This window comes from Chrysochloris asiatica, unplaced genomic scaffold, assembly GCF_000296735.1.
Source record: "Chrysochloris asiatica unplaced genomic scaffold, ChrAsi1.0 scaffold00276, whole genome shotgun sequence".
NCBI classification, from domain to species: Eukaryota; Metazoa; Chordata; class Mammalia; order Afrosoricida; family Chrysochloridae; genus Chrysochloris; species Chrysochloris asiatica.
Genome location: NW_006408794.1, coordinates 2,848,510 through 2,867,006, shown reverse-complemented (window position 1 = coordinate 2,867,006; position 18,497 = coordinate 2,848,510). Strand labels below are relative to the sequence as shown.

At 37.9% G+C, this 18,497-nt stretch overlaps 1 protein-coding gene across 1 annotated transcript in view; it reads right to left on the bottom strand.

The window, feature by feature from the left end:
- LARP4B (La ribonucleoprotein domain family, member 4B) overlaps nucleotides 1-16,722 on the bottom strand; it is a 98,737-nt gene extending 82,015 nt beyond the window's left edge. The window contains exons 1-2 of the mRNA XM_006874420.1: nucleotides 16,642-16,722; nucleotides 15,242-15,301 (exon numbers count right to left, since the gene is read on the bottom strand). Of these exons, the coding sequence (XP_006874482.1) occupies nucleotides 15,242-15,301; nucleotides 16,642-16,722 (141 nt within the window). The remainder of the gene's footprint in view (nucleotides 1-15,241; nucleotides 15,302-16,641) is intronic.
- Nucleotides 16,723-18,497: the final 1,775 nt, after the last annotated feature.

The window sequence follows — 18,497 nt, the reverse complement described above, 5'->3', positions numbered from 1 at the left end:
AAGAAGTGACTGGCTTACAAGCTTTCAAGAGGGAACCTAGATCCACAGGGCCTGGAGGAAGGTAGAATCTCCAGTGAGTAGTATCCAATTTTTCTAGGCGGGGCTGATGCTATGAAATGCAGACGGATCTCTTGTGATACAATAGTGAATAACTGTTATCAGGACTGTTTGTGAGGGTCGGAAATGTAAAGGTAGATGTCTTATAGCAAGGAGGGGAGTGATTAACTTTTCAGTCTAGGAGCGGAGGTTCGTAGATCCATCAAGGGAGAAGAGCAGAGAGCGGGACTCTACACAGAGAAGCAGTGATGCCTGAAATGGAGCCAGAGATGATGACGTGGAGCGATGGAGCAGCTGGAGACTTTAGATCCAGAGAGGGAGAGCGACTGTGTGCTGAAGACCTGGGGGGTACAGGGGAAGGACTGCATGGAGGGGATTGTAACCATGGCAAAGAGACGATATACGATAGAATGAATGTAAAACTAATGTTCTGCCACATAAACTATCACATAATTCACAATAAAACATTAAAAAAAAAAATGGGTTTCAACCACTGAGATATAATGCAAAGAATTTTCATATGCCTAGAGAAACATTTATAGTGAGACAAGAAAAAAACAAAGATGGTTTTGTTTGTTCTTATTATTTCTCTTCTTGTCTCACTATTTTAATGAAATAATGTAAGTTGCCAATAAGGAAATATTATATCTTTTTTATTATTAACAAAAAATATCTTACTGTTTTTGGTGAAAGTTTACACAGCAAATTAAGTTCTCGTGTGACAATTTTTATACAAAATGTGAGCATTTTACATCTTGAGTTTGGACTCTGAGACTAGACTGTTGTTATTTAGTGTCAAGTCAGTTCTGACTCACAGAAACCCTGTATAGCGTTTTCAAGGAGTTTGCAGTAGTTTGATCCTACAGCACCACACCAGAACTCCAAGACCAGATTGTCAGGGTTCAAATGCTGGTTCTGCCACTTACTGAGTAATCTTGGGAAAATTACTTAGGCTTGTCTATGCCACAGTGTCCTCATTTATAAAATGTTGATAAAATACCCAGTTCTGTGATAGGTATAGAGCCAACTGTACACACGATATGCTCTAAAGTACCATACATACAAATGTGCTATGGCTATCAATGTTGTGAGGAGTCGTGGTATTGTAGTGGATTATGAGGCAGCTGATAATTTCAAGGTCAGCAGTTTGAAACTACCAGTCAAACTGGTCTCCATGAGTCAGAAGTGACTCCATAGCATATAATCGCACCACCATCAATGTTGTGTTGTGAATAATTTCTTATGTAACACATTTCTTCAATTAAAAAATATTTACCGTGCATCAAATGTGTCAGGTAGACACCAGAATACGAGAGTAAACACAATGAAAAATTTCAGCCCTGATGGAGTTTATATCCTAGTTGTGGGATAGAGACTAAATGGGGGAGAGATGCTGACATTAAACTTTAATACTAAAAATGTTAGCAAGCGTTACGTGGTAAACAGAGGGTAAGGAAAATGGGGAAAGTAAGAGGCAGGAGTTGTAATTTTACAGTTGATACAAATATGGCTTCCAGGGGAGATATGAATCAAGACCCAAAGAATGTTAAGGGATCAAGCAACGCAGACTTTTGGGAAAAGGTATGCCAGAAACAATCAAGGCAGAAATCCTTGTTCCTGGAGAGCTCCTAGAAAGTTCAAAAGTCATTTAGGAGTCCATTGAGACTAGAGAAGAGTGACAAGAGGAATGAGTCATTGGGAGGTAAGGTCAGAAAGGTTAGAGGGTTTCAAACTTTGCAGTGTCTGTAAGGACCTTGGATTGATTTTACTCTGAAGTTTGAGCCAAGTGACATGTTTCAGACTGACCATTTTAAAAGGAATCCTCTGGCCACTGCAATGAAAATGAAGTGTCACCAGAAGAAATGGAAGTGGCCCTGCTATACCATTACTAAATACTTTGATCAAAGATTCCACATTAGAGTCCTGATCAAAAGGAGGAAAATGCAAAACAGACTTTCAAATTCTCATGAACTCCTGATTTCCAGGGGAGCAATGAAGGTTGGTTAAACTTTTTAAAGTATGGCCCAGAGACCATCTGTTAATCCTTAAACCATCTTCTTAAAATCAAACAAGTTAAAAAAAAAAAAAAAAAGCCTGCCTTGAACATTACGCTCTTTCAAGAACTGTCTATATGAGATCAAGATGACAATAGCAGATAGGGACTTTAAGTGGCACTGAATTTATGTAAATGGGAGAGCAAGGTATCAAAAAAGAACAGAGAAAGGTTACACAATCCCAAGAATATAATTAATGTCACTAAATGGTAAATGTACAAAACTACTGGTATGTCTTACTGTGCATATTTTCAACAATAAAGTAACATTACTATGGAAAAAAAGAATGAAATGTAGCAGGGCAATGGTAGAAAAGGGATATTGCAACAATCCGAAGGCGAGACACTGGCTTCCTTGAGAAGAATAGAAGTCAGAATTAGAAGTACCAACAGAATGTACAAACAGCTTGACCATTTGAGAAATTGCAAATTTTGCTTTTGTGGCAAAACAGTACAAGTCCTTTTGATGTGACTCCTTGATGCTGATATATTTAATCTACTGATGTTCCCTGATTCTAATTTACACATTATATTTTTACAATTTCTACAGTCATGAAGTATTTGCTAATTGATGCCAACCAAACCCATAGGGGGTCTCCAGTAATGTTCACTTGCAAGATCTAGGTGGTTATTGCCCACATCCCACAATAAATGAAAATTCATTAACTTGTATACTTAGATCTGTGTACTTCACATAAATATATAAGCTTCAGTGACTGCACATCAAAATTTCTGAGCTCAAGTAGGTTGCAAGCTGCCAGGTAAAAGACTGACACTTAGGCATTTCTTACCCATATGTTTGACTATTCTTTCAGTAGAATTCCTTATACAAGTAGCACCGCACAACGTTGATATTTAAGTAAACGTTTAATAAAATCCCTTAATAAAGAGTAAACTAAAGATACAATACTGAATTAAGAATTTGCAGAAAAATGCTTATCATATTCCAGATGATGCAAAAAGAAGCAGTAACAAATATAAATTTTGTAAAGAAATTATAGTTTTCTAAGCTAGGAGAGGAGTCCTGGTGTAGCGCTAAGGGTTAATGTGCCAGACAGCAAAGCCATTTAAACTGCAAGATCAGCAGTTCAAGTTCACCAGGTGCTCCTTAGAAACTCTGTACTGGAACGCTCTGTGTCAGAACCGACTCAATGGCACTTAACAACAACTAACACAAAGGTACGAGATACTGTTCTTACTGATTCCTGAGTCATGAAAAACTATTACTAAGGTGCCAATCATCTATAAAAAGTTTCTACATAGAATGAGAAGTTTTACCAATGGGCAGGCAGCTCATTTGTACAAAGATACAACAAAGAATTAAGCCAAAGAAATAATGAGTAAGAAATCCCTTTATTATTACTTATACCCCAAAACTCTATCTTGAATCTAAAAGGTGCTAAGGTAAAAAAGGTGTATAAACATTTCTCTGTCAGTGACTCAAAATAATGGACAACTCTAAAGACGTGACTAACCATGACAAATGTTTTTACTATGAAGTGCCATTGAGTCAGTCTGGATTTATAGTGATCCTGTATGAGGTTTCCAAGGAGCAGCTGGTAGATTTGACTGCTAACCTCATGGTTCACAGTCCAGTATTGATCCTACAGTGTCACACCAAGAGTACAACCATGATAAAGAGATATCAAATTCAACAATTTCCTGTTGTTATTAGGTGCTACTGAGTCAGCTCTGACTCATAGCAACCTCACAAAAAATAGAAGGAAACACTGACCAGTCAGGAGCAATCCTCATAACTGTTGTTGTGTTTGAGCCCTTTGTTGCAGTCATTTTATCAGTACATCTCTTTGATGTCTTCCTCTTTTTGCTGACCATTTACTACCAAGCATGATATCCTTCTCCAGGGACTGGTCACATTTGGACAACATGCCCAAAGTACCTGAGATGAAGTGTCATCATCCTAGCCACTAAGGAGTATTCTGGCTATACCTCTCACAAAACAGATTTGTTTGTACTTTTGGCAATCTTATACGGTATTCTATAGTTTTCTCAAAAACCACAGTTCAAATGTATCAATTATTCTTCAGTCTTTCTTATTGTTTTTGCTGTTAAGTGCTGTCGAGTAGGTTCTGACCCATAGAGATGCTCTACAGGGTTTCCGAGGAGCAGCTAGTGAACCTGAATAGCCGACCTTACGGTTCAAACCATAATTTGCAGCCTAGCAATTAACCCACAGTGCCATGGGGCAACCAGTAATACCATGACCTGGATCAGGACCTTAGTTCTTAAAGAGACATCTTTGCTTTTTAACACTTTAAAGAGAACTTTTTCCGAAGATTAACCTAATGAAATACATCATTCAATTTCTTGACTGCTGCTTCCATGGACATTGACTGTGGAATCAAAATGATGAAACCCTTGACAATTTCATTATTTTTCTGTTTAGCATGATGTACTTATTGCTCTAGTTATGAGAGTTTTTGTATTCTTTATATTGAGGTGTAATCCATACTGAAGGCTGTATTCTCTGAACTTTATCAAGCACTGTGAAGTCCTCTTTGTTTTCAGCAAAGATGTTTCATCTGATACCACAGATAATTAATGAATCATTCTCTAATCCTGACACCATGTTCTTTTTCATATAGTCCAGCTTCTCAGAATATCTGCTCAGCATACAGACTGAATAAATATGGTAAAAGTATACAACCCTGATGGCACACCTTCCCTGATTTCAATGCATCCACTGTATCTCCTTGTTCTATCCGAAAGACTACCTCTTATTCTACATACAGGTTCCACATGAGCACAATTAAGTGTTCTGGAATTCCCATTCTTCACAATGTTACCAATAGTTTGGTAAGATCTACAAATGTCTCTGAGTAGTCAATAAAACCCAGCTAAATATATTTCTGGTATTCTCTACTTTCAGCCAAGATCCATATGATTTCCCTCGTTTCACATCCTCTCCTGAATTTGGCTTAAATTTCTGGCAGTTCACTGTCTTTAAAGTACTGCAACCATTTTTGAATAATCTTAACCAAAGTTTTTACTTGTGTGTGATAGCAATGATATTTTCTGCATTGTGATCAATTTTCTTTGGAATGGGCATAAATATGGATCTCTTCTAGTCAGTTGGCCAGGTAGCTATCTTCCACTTTTCTTGACATAATGAACAAACATCTCCAGTGCTGCACTGTTTAGCTGAAACATTTCCACTGGTATTCTGTCAGTTACTGTAGCCTTGTTTTACATCAGTACCTTCAGTGCAGCTTGAACTTCTTCCTCCAATACCATCAGTTCTTGAGCGTATGCTACCTCCTGAAATGGTTAAACATCTACCTTTTTTGGGGGACAGTTACTGTTATTTTTCATCTTCTTTTAATGTTTCCTGTGTTGTTAAATATTTTTACCATGGTATCCTTCAACAGTGCCACTGAGTCTTGAACTTTTAAGTCAGTTCTTTCAGCTTGAGAAATGCCTTCTCTCATGAGGAAAGAACATGGTCTTCCCTTTTTGTTTTCAAATCCCTAATCTTTGCACATTTCACTATAATAGTTTAACCTTGTCCTCTTGAGCTTCCCTTTGAAACCTTCTGTTCAGATTTACTTTATCATTTCTTTCTTTTGCTTTAGCTATTTCACATTCAAGAGAAGTTTGAGAATCTTTTCTGACATTCATTTTGGTCTTTTCTTTCTTTCTTGTCTTTTTAATTACTTTTTTCTATATTCATATGATGTCCTTGATATCATATCACAACTCATTTTTAGTCATTAGTGTCCAATGAGTCTAATATATTATTAAGGGTGGTGGTTATGTGCTGTGGAATCAGAACCAACTCATAGTGACCTTGTACCGGGTTTCCGAGGCTGTAAATCTTTATGGGAGCAGAAAGCCTCATCTTTTTCCTGCGGAACAGCTGGTAGTTTCAAACTACTGACCTTAAGGTTCGCAGCCCAATTAGTAATCACTACGCTACCAGTCACCATTTTATTAAGGTAGGACACACTAAAGGTCTAACTTTGGCTCTCACTGACTTATTTTAATTTTCTTATGTTTCAATCTGGCTTTCATATTAGAAACTAATGTTCTGTTCTGCAATCAGCAACTGCCTTGTTCTGACTGATGATACTGGAATCTTCCTTTGTCTCTTTCCATAAATATAGCGAGCTTGATTCCTGGATAATTCATCAGATGAGGGCCACGGGTACAGCTGCCATTTATGTTCTTGAAAAATGGTATCTGCAGTGAAGTCGTCAGTGGTTTTGCAAAAACCATGTGATCTACGGTGTCACGTCTATACTACAGACATACTTTGTAAATATAATCCATCTGCTTCCAACTTTCATATTGCAACTGTTAAAAACCAACGCATCTTGCTTGCATCTTTAACAATTTCTACCTGCAGATATTGGTAAAAATCTTCAATTTCTTCATTTTGGTATCAATGGTTGGTATATAAATTTGAATAATTGTCATATTAACTGGTCTTACTTATATATATATATAAAATCCTACCACTGACAACATTGTACTTCCATATAGATCTTGAAATACTCTTTTTGATCATGAATGTAGTGCCACTACTTTTCAATTTGTCATTCCTGGCATGGTAGACTATACAACTGACTGATTCATAATGGTCAATACCAGTAAGTTTCAGTTCACTAATGCCTGGGAATGGCTCTTTATGCCTTCCATTCCATTTCTGACAACTTCCAGTTTTCCTGGATTCATACTTTGCACATTCCATGTTTCAATTATTAATGAATGTTTGCAGCTGCTTCCTCTCATGTTGAATTATGCCACACCAGCAAATGAAGGTTCCTAAAGTTTTACTTCATCCTTGTCATTAAGGTCAACTCTCATATTTTTAGTGCCTTCTACCCTGAGGGGAGGAGTCCTGGTGTGGTGCTGCGAGTTAATGCGCCAGACTACAAAGCCGTTTGAACTGCAAGGGAGGCAGTTCAAGCTCACCAGTCACTCATCAGAACCCTATACAGGGTCACTATGGGTCAGAACTGACTCGATGGCACATAACAACAACAACAACCCTAAGGGGCTCATCTTCTAGTACTATACCAGACTGTGTTCCACTCCTATTCATAAGGTTTTCACTGGCCATTTTTTTTAAGAAGCAGTTTGCCAAGCGTTTCTTCCTAGACTGTCTTAGTCTGGAAATTCTGCTGAAACCTGTCTATTATGGCTGACCCTGTTGGTATGTGAAATGCCACTAAAAGAGCTTCCAGAATCACAGCATTATATATGACACAAAGTACAAAAAAATGGACAGATGAATGTCGAGATCATTTCCTACACTCAAAAAAAAACTCTTGACTTATAATAACGAGTTAGACAGCTCATCCATGAGTATCTTACAAGATGAAGAAGTGACTCTGTAGTAGCTAGCCAAAAAGAATCTTTGGTCCTAGAGGAAGTGTTTCAAAACTACTGAGCAGTCACAGTAATAACTTACTGGAAAAACAATGTGTTTTGTAACTAAATGTACTAACTGGAGAAACAGTATGTTGTTTTGTAACTAAATCATTCTGAGGCAAAGGTAGTTTTACTCTTTCTTATATATAAATAAAAACATTTCCAAGATTTCAAAGAAAATTGATTAATGTCTAAAGAAAAGCTCTGTGTCTTTTCTTTTAATAAAATGAGAAAGAGATAAAACTAAAAGCCTGCTGAAAAGTCTAATGTACAAAACCAAACAAATTATGCAGAAAGATGTCACTCACTTGTAGAATTAACACAAAAGGCGCTAGATATTAAGTAAATTTAAGTTTTCTATCTGTACAATGAAATGCTAGCCTATTCTTATTCAAGATGTAGATATTACAATAATTCATTTCAATTGCTAGTCAGAAGCTATATGATCAAAAAGCAAAGGCTATAAATTAAAAAAGATTATAAATTAAAAAAAGATTCAAGTTTTCTGATGCCATTATTTTTAAAGGATTTTTAAAGAATTATTCTAACATAGGTTGTGTTTTACTGAAGTACTCACATAGACATTAGTATACAGAGAAGTTATATTCCAATTTAAACTTTACACCTTCATGTTATAAGGAAGGGCTCAGTATCTTTCTCCCCAGAAAACAATTTAAGTACAACGTTAAGTAAAGAAGTATTACAACAAAATCACAGCAACATTAAACCAAAATAACAAAATGTGAAGTTATTACTTGAGATACCCTTCATGAGATCTATAGATGTACTTCGAAAGACAGTGTTTCCATCTCTCTAGCCCTTCCCTGAAGAATTCTATAATCTTTGATTTGCACCACGTCAAAGCAGCAGTTTCAGTATCCTTGAGGAATTCATATTGTATTCCTTTTAAATGTTCTTAGTTTTGAACATTTAGAAGGGGCAAGATCTGGGCTGGGGAGTGGATGGGGATAAGGTTATCCAGGTTAATTCTCATAGGACAGCCTTGCTACCCTCAAAGAATAAATAAGCAGGAACATTGCTGTGATGAAACAATTCATTAGCACAATTTTTCTGACCTTCTTATTTACCACTGCCATTGAAAACTGTTTTCCATTCAAAATTTCTTCATAGTAAGATCCTGTGGGCTTTGAGAATATCTATCAAATGACCCCCTTGGGATCCCAAGAACGGTTATCAAAATCTTCTGAAGTGACCTATCTGCCTTGAATTTAACTGATCCAGATAATCTCAGAAGTCACTGGCTTGACTGGACCTTTTTTTTGCAGGTCCCTTAATGAGACTTGTAGTATATTACTGAGAGAACATATTTATCCACAGCCATCCTAGGATTGCATAAATATGTTTAAATATAATTTGTTTAAAATAAACCCTGGCATGTATAAACCAGCACCCTGGTTGAAACAGTTTTTGACTTTCACTGTACTTTTATCTCATGCATCTTAAGCATAATCAAAAGAGCCCTTGGGTGTATGGTGATTAAGAACCTTAAGTGAAAGTTTGGAGGTTTGACCTTAACATCCACTCCACAGGAAAATGATGTGGCACTTTGCCACTATGAAGATTTACAACCTTGGTAACGCTTTGACATGGCTCAATTCTACAATGTCCCAAAGGGTCACTATGACTCAATCAACTTGATGGCAAAGTATCTGGTTGTTTATTGTTTTCTTAAGCATAACTAACTCATAATCATTTTTCAAACTCGCGGTTTATTTATGGTAAAATACAAATGAATCAATAGAACAGAAAATAACTATTAGGCTTAATGAGTTACTCCAAGAGAGAAGCGTTTCAAGCAATGTCATGTAACTTGGTTGAAAAGTACACTATTTAGAAGAGTACAATTTTTTAATTTGGAGCTCATAAATGGGCTTCAGTGGGTCCACAAAACCTCAAAGAGGTAGCTATTTCTGTGCACATTATTTGTTATGCAGAAATTCTACAGAAATATGACCCGAAAAAGGAAGATATAGAATCTAGGTTCTCTAAGTAGATGACATTGTTGCATCAATTAAATTACTTTTGTGTTCCTCATATAAGTAAAACAGATTAAGACACATTTCCATTTATTATGGTGGTTCATTATCAAATCAACTATTTCTTCATCTTTTCGTGAGTAATGTCAAGGTGGCTCCCGAAGACGGTGACTCCATGTACAATAGAAAGAAAAACTATGTGGTCCTGGGACTTATTTGCTTGACTCCACTTCTGGGGCCACTGTGTATCTGGGTAGCTTGCACATTAAATAAACCACTTTTGTGCATCAAAGGACATTATCAAGAAAGTAAAGACACATTCTGCAGAATGGAGCAAAATATTTGGAAACCATGTTAAGATTGAGTATATAAAATATACAGGCAAAAAAAACCTCATACAACTCAAAAAGAAAAAGGCAAACAATGTAATTTTAAAATAGGGAAAATGACTTGAATAGACTTCTTCAAACAAGATAAATGAATGGCAAACAATTGCCACCAATTCATAAGGGGAACACAACTTTGCCAACATATTTTTTTTCCTTTCCTTCTTTATAAAAATCGTCCTAGGGGTTTGAAAGGAGTCCTGGTGGTGTAGTGGCTTAAAAGTTGGGCTGCTAACCATAGGGTCCGAAGTTAAGAGTCCATCAGGTACTTGGCGGGAGAAACTCTGCTCCAATAAAGATTTAGAGACTCAGAAACCCTAAGCCGGGTCGCCATGAGTCGGAACAAACTTGGAAGCACCTATCTAGCCAGTCAATTTCAAAGTGGTATTTTGTTACATGCCCTTGAGTCGATTTCGACTCATAGCGACCCTGAGTAGGGATTCTGATGAGCAGCTGATGGGTTTGAACCACCAATCTTACAGTTCAAACTGACCTTGTGGTCCAGTGCATTATCCTGCAGTGCCACATCAAAACTATGAGAGAGTGTAAAATGCTATTTACAAAGCATTGCTATAATATTAGGTATCACAGGTAATTTAGAGACGAATTAAGGAGTCCTACACCACCTGTCTGTCAGTTTGTTGTACTGTGGTGGCTTCTGAGTTGCTGTGACACTGAAAGCTATGCCACCGGTATTTTAAATACCAGCAGGGTCACTCATGGTGGACAGGTTTCAGATGAGCTTCCAGACAAAGACAGACTAGGAAGGAGTGATGAACTACTTCTGATTATTTAGTCACTGAAAACCTTATGAATAGAAGAGAAACACTGTCAGATATAGTGCTGGTAAATGACCCCTCAGGTTGGAAGGCACTCAAAATGCGACTGGGGAATAGCTGCCTCCTCAAAAGTAGAGTTGACCATGATGATGAAAATGGAGTAAAGCCCGTGAGAGAAAAGCCCGCAGAACCTTCATTTGTTGATGGGGCACAACTCAAAATGAAGAGAAATAGCTATAAACATCCATTGAAAATTGGAACATAGAATGTACAAAGTATGAATCTGGGAAAATTGGACATTGTCAAAAATGAAATGGAACGCATAAACATGGTATCTGAGGCATTAGTGAACTGAAATGGACTGGTATTGGCCGTTCTGAATCTGATGCCCACATGGCTTACTATGCCGGAAATGACAAACTGAAGAGGAATGGTGTTGCATTCACTGTCAAAAAGAACATATCCAGATCAGTCATGAGGAACAACGCTGTCTGTGCACCTGCAGGGAAGCCCATGCACCTGCAGGGAAGCCCAGTTAATACACCACTATTATTCAAATTTATGCACCAACCAATAAAGCCAATGAGGATGAAAGAGAAAAATTCTACCAACTTCTTCAATCTGAAATTTATCAAACATGCAATCAAGATGTACTGATCATTACTTGTGATGGGAATGCAAAGGTTGGGAGCAAAGAAGAAGGATCAGTAGTTGGAAAACATGACCTTGGTGATAGAAATTATTCTGGAGAACGCATGATAGAATTCTGCAAAACCAATGATTCGTTCATTTCAACTTCCTTCTTTAGACACATAAGAGATGACTATACACATGGACCTCACCAGATGGAATACATAGAAATCAAATTGACAACATCTGAGGAAAGAGACGATGAAAAAGCTCCATATCAGCAGTCAAAGCAAGGCCAGGAACAGACTGTGGAACAGACCATTAATTACTCATATGCAAACTGAAACTGAACCTGAAGACAATGAAAACAAGTTCACGAGAGCCAAAATACGACCTTGAATATATCCCACCTGAATTTAGAGATCATCTGAAAAACAGATTTGATATGCTTAAAGACCGAAGACTAGAAGAGTTGTGGGATGACATCAAGAACATCATACATGAAGAAAACAAAAAGTCATTAAGAACACAAGAAAGAAGGAAACAGTCAAAATGGTTGTCAAAAGAGACATTGAAACTTGTTCTCCAGCGTAGAGATGCTAAAGCAAATGGAAGAAATGAGGAGGTCCAAGAGCTGAATAGAAAATTTCAAATAACAGCTCAAGAAGATAAAGCCAAATATTACAACAAAATGTGCAAAGATCTGGAATCAGAAAACCAAAAAGGAAAAACACACTCAGCATTTCTCAAGCTGGGGGAACTGAAGAAAAAAGTCAAGCCTCGACTTTTGTTATTGAAAGACTCTCTGGACAAACTCCCGAATGATGCAGAAAGCATCAACATTGAAAGAATACAAAGAGTAGAGTCACTGTACCAAAAAGAAACGTTTAATGTTCAACCATATCAAGAGGTAGCATATGATCATCAGCCAATGATACTGAAGAAGGAAGTCCAAGGTGCATTGAAGGAACTGGCAAAGAACAAGGCACCAGGAATTAATGGAATACAAATTGAAATCTTTTAAGAAAGTAAGGTGGCACAGGAAGCACTCACTCATCTCTGCCATGAAATTTGGAAGACAACTATCTGGCCAACTGATTTGTGCCTATTCCAAAGAGATGTGACCAACGGAATGCGGAAATCATCGGACAATCTCTTTAATATCCCATGAGAGTAAAATTTTTCTAAAATTAATACAGAAACGGCTGCAAGCATACATTGACAGAGAACTTCCAGAGGTTCAAGCTGGATTCAGAAGAGGCCGTAGAACGAGGGATATCATTGCTGATGTCCGATGGATCTTGACTGAGAACAGAGAATATCAGAAAGATGTTTAAATGTGTTTTACTGACTATACAAAGGCTTTTGATTGTGTGGATCATGACAAGCTATGGACAACATTGCGAAGTATGAGTATTCCAGAACACTTACTTGTGCTCATGAGGAATCTGTACCTGGACCAAGAGGCAGATGTTCCAATAGAACATGGGAACACTGAATGAATGGTTTAAAATTAACAAAGGTGTGCAACAATGTTGTATTCTTTCACCATACTTATTCAACCTGTATGCTGAGCAAATTATCCAAGAAGCTGGGTTCTATGAAGAAAAATGTGTCACTGGGAGTGAAGGAAGACTCATTAACAACCTGTGATATGAAGATGATACAACCTTGCTTGCTGAAATGAAGAGGACTTAAAATATTTACTGATGAAGATCAAAGACCACAGCCTTTGGTATGAATTACATCTCAATGTCAAGAAAACAAAAATCCTCACCACTGGACCAATAAACAACATTTTTATCAGCGGAGAAAAGAATGAAGTTCTCAAGGACTTCATTCATCTTGGATCAACTATCAACACTCATGGAAGCAGCAGTGAAGAAATCAAACAATATACTGCATTAGGCAAATCTGCTGCACAAGACCTTTTTAAAGTGTTGAAGAGCAAAGACATCAGCTTGAGGACTACGGTGTGACTGACCTAAGCCATAGCATTTTCAATAACCTCATATGTATGTGAAAGCTGGACACTGAGTAAGAAGACCGTAGAAGAATTGGTGCCTTTGAGTTATGATGTTGGGAGGAGAATAATGAAAGCGTATGGGCTGCCAAAAATAGATCTGTGTTGGAAGAAGTGCAGCCAGAGTGCTCCTTGGAGGCCAGGATGGCCAGACTTCATCTCTCATACTACGGACATGTCAGGAGGTGACCAGTCACTGGAGACGGATATCATGTTTGGTAAGGTGGAGGCTCAGAGAAAAAGAGGAAGGCCCCCCATAAGATGGACTGGGCAAGTAGCAGCATCGATGAACTCAAGCCTGGCGATGGTAGTGAGGTTGGCCCAGGATCAGGCAGCGTTTCATTCTGCTATGCAAAGGGTTGCTATGAGTTGGTACCAACTCGATGGTACCTAACAACAGGAGCCTGGGTGTGGCATGATAGGCTAAGACTGGACTGCTAACCACCAAACTGAAAGTTCAAAAGCAGCAGCCTCTTCTCAGAAACCCATACAGGCTTACTATGAATTGAAACTGACTTGACAACACCTAACAACTGCAAAAGAGATGATTTAAAGTATATGCATATGGAGATGAGAGAGAGAACATGAAGGGGTGGTTAGTCAAAAGTATGGTAGGCCTGGGGACTCCTGAGCCCATGTATAAGGGCATAGCCACGGAGGGCTGAGCTGAGAGTGAAGCGTCCAGCTCATATAAAGTGAGGGGAAATGCACAACAATGCCCACACTTGCATATAGTACCCATTTGACCTAGCTTCGATAGCTTGATAATCATAACTCAACTAGAGGAAGATAAAAAAACTAACCAACTACAAGAACAAGCAAGCTGCTCGCCCAGGAGACATCAAGGCAAGTGTTCGGGTCCCTTCAAAGAAAACCCCCTTCCAAGACTAATATTCAATGGGAATACACTCTCTGAATGATGACCACATTTGCCACCAATAAACAATGAAGCTGCAAGCTAAGCCCTACAACGTTCACTAGTCTCCTGTGAACCCAGGTGGAGACCTGGTTGGCCAACAGTGTGGCAAGATCTGGGGACTACTGGGCCCAGAGTCAGTGACATAGGCACAGAGGACTAGAGTGGGGAGTGAAGCATCCAGCTGATAAGAAGAGACGGCATATGCAAAAGAACACCCACACTTGACCTGGCTTCAGTGAATAGATGATTAGAGCTCAACTAGAAGAAGATACAATTTGACGAACTTGAACTACACCTTTGGATGCAGTAGCTCAAAAGAGGGAAAAAAATTTTTACAGCAAGGATCATTCCCACCTCCCTCCATACACAGAGTAGACAGGGATGGGCAACTTGGACAATGGCTACCCAAAATGAAGGGGGGCTACAAAGGCAAGAAGTGACTGGCTTACAAACTTTCCAGAGGGAGCCTAGATCCAGAGGACGTGGAGGAAGGTAGAATCTCCAATGAGTAGTATCCAATCTGTCTGGGTGGGGCTGATAGAAGCAGATGCAGATAGATCTCATGTGACACAATAGTGAATAATTGTTATCAAGACTAATTGTGAGGTTTGAAAATGTAAAGACGTTTTGTAGCAAAAGGAGGGGAAAGATTGATTATGCAGTCTAGGAGCAGATGTCCCTGGGATCATCAAGGGAGAAGAGCGGACCCTATCCAGACAAAGAGTGACACCAGATATGGAGGCAGAGAGACTAGAAGAGATGGAGCGGCTGGAGACTTGAGACCCAGAGAGGGAGAGGGGCTGTGAGCTGATGACTAGGGGCAGGCTTACAGGGTGTGCCCTATGGTTGGTTGATGATACATGGAGGGGATTGTAACCATGGCAATGAAACGATATATGATAGGATGAATGTAAAGCTAATGTTCTCCCATGTAAACTATCACATAATTCACAACATTTAAAAAAAATCAAATCATCTATGATTAATCTCAGAACTGAATTACCTGACTCAAAGCTGGAATGGAACTTGTCTGAGAAGAGGTTTGAGATATAGGACCATTCATCTATAAATTGAAAATATCAAAAACACAATTATACAATGTAAATGTTTATAAATCAAAATAACTAAGCAAAATAAAATTCAGAGAAATATATTTTTATATAACAAAGAAATCTGGTGAAATTTTTCAAACTATGTTTAAGACTTGAAATTTTAAATATTTAAAAATTCTTATTGAACATCATAAGCAAAATTCCTTGTAGTTTTTTTTTTTTTAAATCTACGTTTTCCAAAACCATTTTGAAACTTTTAACAATACTACTTGAGATGATAAAATCTTACAATGAATGAAGGCTGTTGAAATGAAATATGTATATTAAAATATCAATTCTTTAAATATATGCTACTTTTAAACTATATAAGGTGGCTGTAATATTATTAAAATATTTACATATCATTGCATTTTTTATTGGTAAATTTAAAATCAAAGCTTTATGTATCTAGAGCTATAATTAAAATTGTACTAATCATATGGTCAGCAGTTCAAATTTACCAGCTACACCTTAAGAGAAAGACGAAGCTTTCTGCTCCTGTAAAGATTTACAGCCTCAGAAACCCTATTCAGGGTCGCTATGGGTTGGAACTGACTCATTGACACACAACCATCACCACACCACTGCCATCATCAAATAGCTGTAGTTTTCGCTACAGAATTCACCCACCCCTACCCCCGCTACATACACACACACACACACCAAATACATTACACTGTGTTGATTTCAATTAACAGGGACTCTATAGGACAGAGCAGAACTACCCCGAAGGGTTTCTAAGCCTGTAATTTTTATAGAGATGAATGCAGAGTTGCAGTGGTTAAGGAGTTCAGCTAACCACTCCACAGGATATGAGAGTATGTTTCAGTGATTCCTTAAAGATTTACAGCCTTGGGAAGGAAGCTTGTGAGACAGTTCTATTCTGTCCTATAGGTAGGTCACTATGAATCAGATGTGACTCAATGGCAATGGATTTTTTAGTGTTAATCTGTCACATTTGTCCCCACAGAGTGGCTAGTGGAGTCAACCCACTGATCTTTTGGTTAGCAGCCAATGGCTTAACCACTGTGCCTCCCAGGCTCCTCCTTCTACCCACAAATCTACTCCAAATATGTTCATATGCAGACCACAAGATATTGCTGTTAAGTGCCCTTGAGTCCGTTCTGACTCAGAGAGACCATGCACAAGGTTTCTGAGGAGTTGCAGGTAGGTTTGAACCATTAGTGGTCCAATGCTTATCCAACAGTGCCACACCAGAACAATAACTGGAGTCAATGTAGACCATCTAGAAAAAAATGTATTAAAATAAGTGTATTAAACCAATTATAATTTTAAAAAAGAAAATGCTTACCAGATGAGAACTGTCTTTCACTTCTTGTACTTGCTGCACCTGCGGTTCAGCCACAACTTTAGTGTCCTGATCAGAAGTCATGAGCTGTTAACTTTCTGGCTCCACTGGGAGAAGCTTATGTTAATCTTAGGAAGCTGTAAAATGACAAAGACAGTATATAGGTAATTTCCAGTGCACAGTATGACTGACTCTTAAAATGAATCAAACTAAAAAAAAATTTTTTAAACTTTATGATATAGTTGCTGACCAACCCCAAATTATAGTTTTTGACCAATCCCTAATAATTTCATTTTGCCCAAGGACAATAGTTGTCAGGACCAGAGAGATACACATTATTTTAAAAAGAATCTTGAGCCACAAGAAAATGAAAACAGTTTGAATACCGTTGGTACAAGTACTTAAGTTGGATTTGTGAAGTATTATTCAACACTTAAAACACTGAACTACACAAAGTTCAACTAATTTTCCAAACACCTTGAGCATAATTAAGGTTCAGAACGATTGGTAACTTTCATAATTTCCTATCTATCATAAGTGGCAGAAACATGAGTTCTAGATACCCAAATCTGATGTTTCTTTTTTTCACTACGAGCTACACAATATAAAAAAGATAATTTAATCAAAATATCTTTCTAGGAACTTCTGAAAAAAAAAACACATGGTATGTACGTGTCTAAAAGGAAATTTACAGCATATATATTTTGTTCCAGTAGATAATCATGTGAAACAAGTGTGGCACTCTAGGATCAGCGCTAGAATTCAAACCGCAAGGTTGGCGGTTCAAACCCATCAGGTGCTCCTCGGAAAGCCTATACAGGGTCGCTAAGAGTCAGAATGGAACCAACCCTACGGCACTTAACAACAACTCCTCTCAGTAAACCTGTTCAGGATAAATTCTCAAAACCCCTGTAAATGAAATAATCTGATAATGAGAGGCAATCTCATCCTATTATCACAAGACCCTGAAGTCTTCTTGAAACCAAACAACTGTTTAAGCTTAACTAGTAAATAAATGTCCACCTTGAGCATTATGCTCTTTTAAGAATTATCGTGGTGTTGTTAAGAATTATCTGGTGGTTATGTGCCGTGGAGTCGGTTCCGACTCATGGCGACCCTGTAACAGGGTTTCCGAGACTGTAAATCTTCACAGGAGCACAAAACCTCATTTTTCTCCCACGGAACAGCTGGTAGTTTCGAACTGCTGACCTTGCGGTTTGCAGTTCGATTTGTAACCACTATGCTACAATTCTAAAGATCAAATGGAACCTTAGAGACAGTGATTTTATTTAATGGGAAGGAACAACTCAGAAAAGGATGGTTAAGAATGACTGCACAACTCCAAGAATGTAATCAACGTTCCAACTTGTACATGCAGAAATAGTTGAATTGTTTATGTCTGCTGTATATATTCTAAAGAATAACACAATTTTTAAAATATATCTTTTTTAAATTAAGGTAAATAAAAAAATTATCCCTGGAGGTCACGTATTAGTTAAACAACAGACTGGATCATAAAGTACAGAATATCACCTGTGAGTAATGAGCTTCTTTAAAAACAAAACAACACAAAAACAACTGTGGCATTGTAGTATAAGCACTGGACTGCTAACCACAAGGTCAGTAGTTCAAACCTACCAGCCACTCCTCGAAAACCCTATGTAGGATTGCTGAGTTGGAAACGCCACAGCACTTAACAACAATAATAGAAGAACAAACTGTCAAAAATTACTCTGCAGCAAAGATGAAAAGCTACAAAACCCAGTGCTGGTAAGTCTAGTGATCCTATAAAGACAGGTAAAACTGCTCCACAGGCAGTTATAGTGTAAATCTTTACAGCTGCAGAGAACCTCATCTTT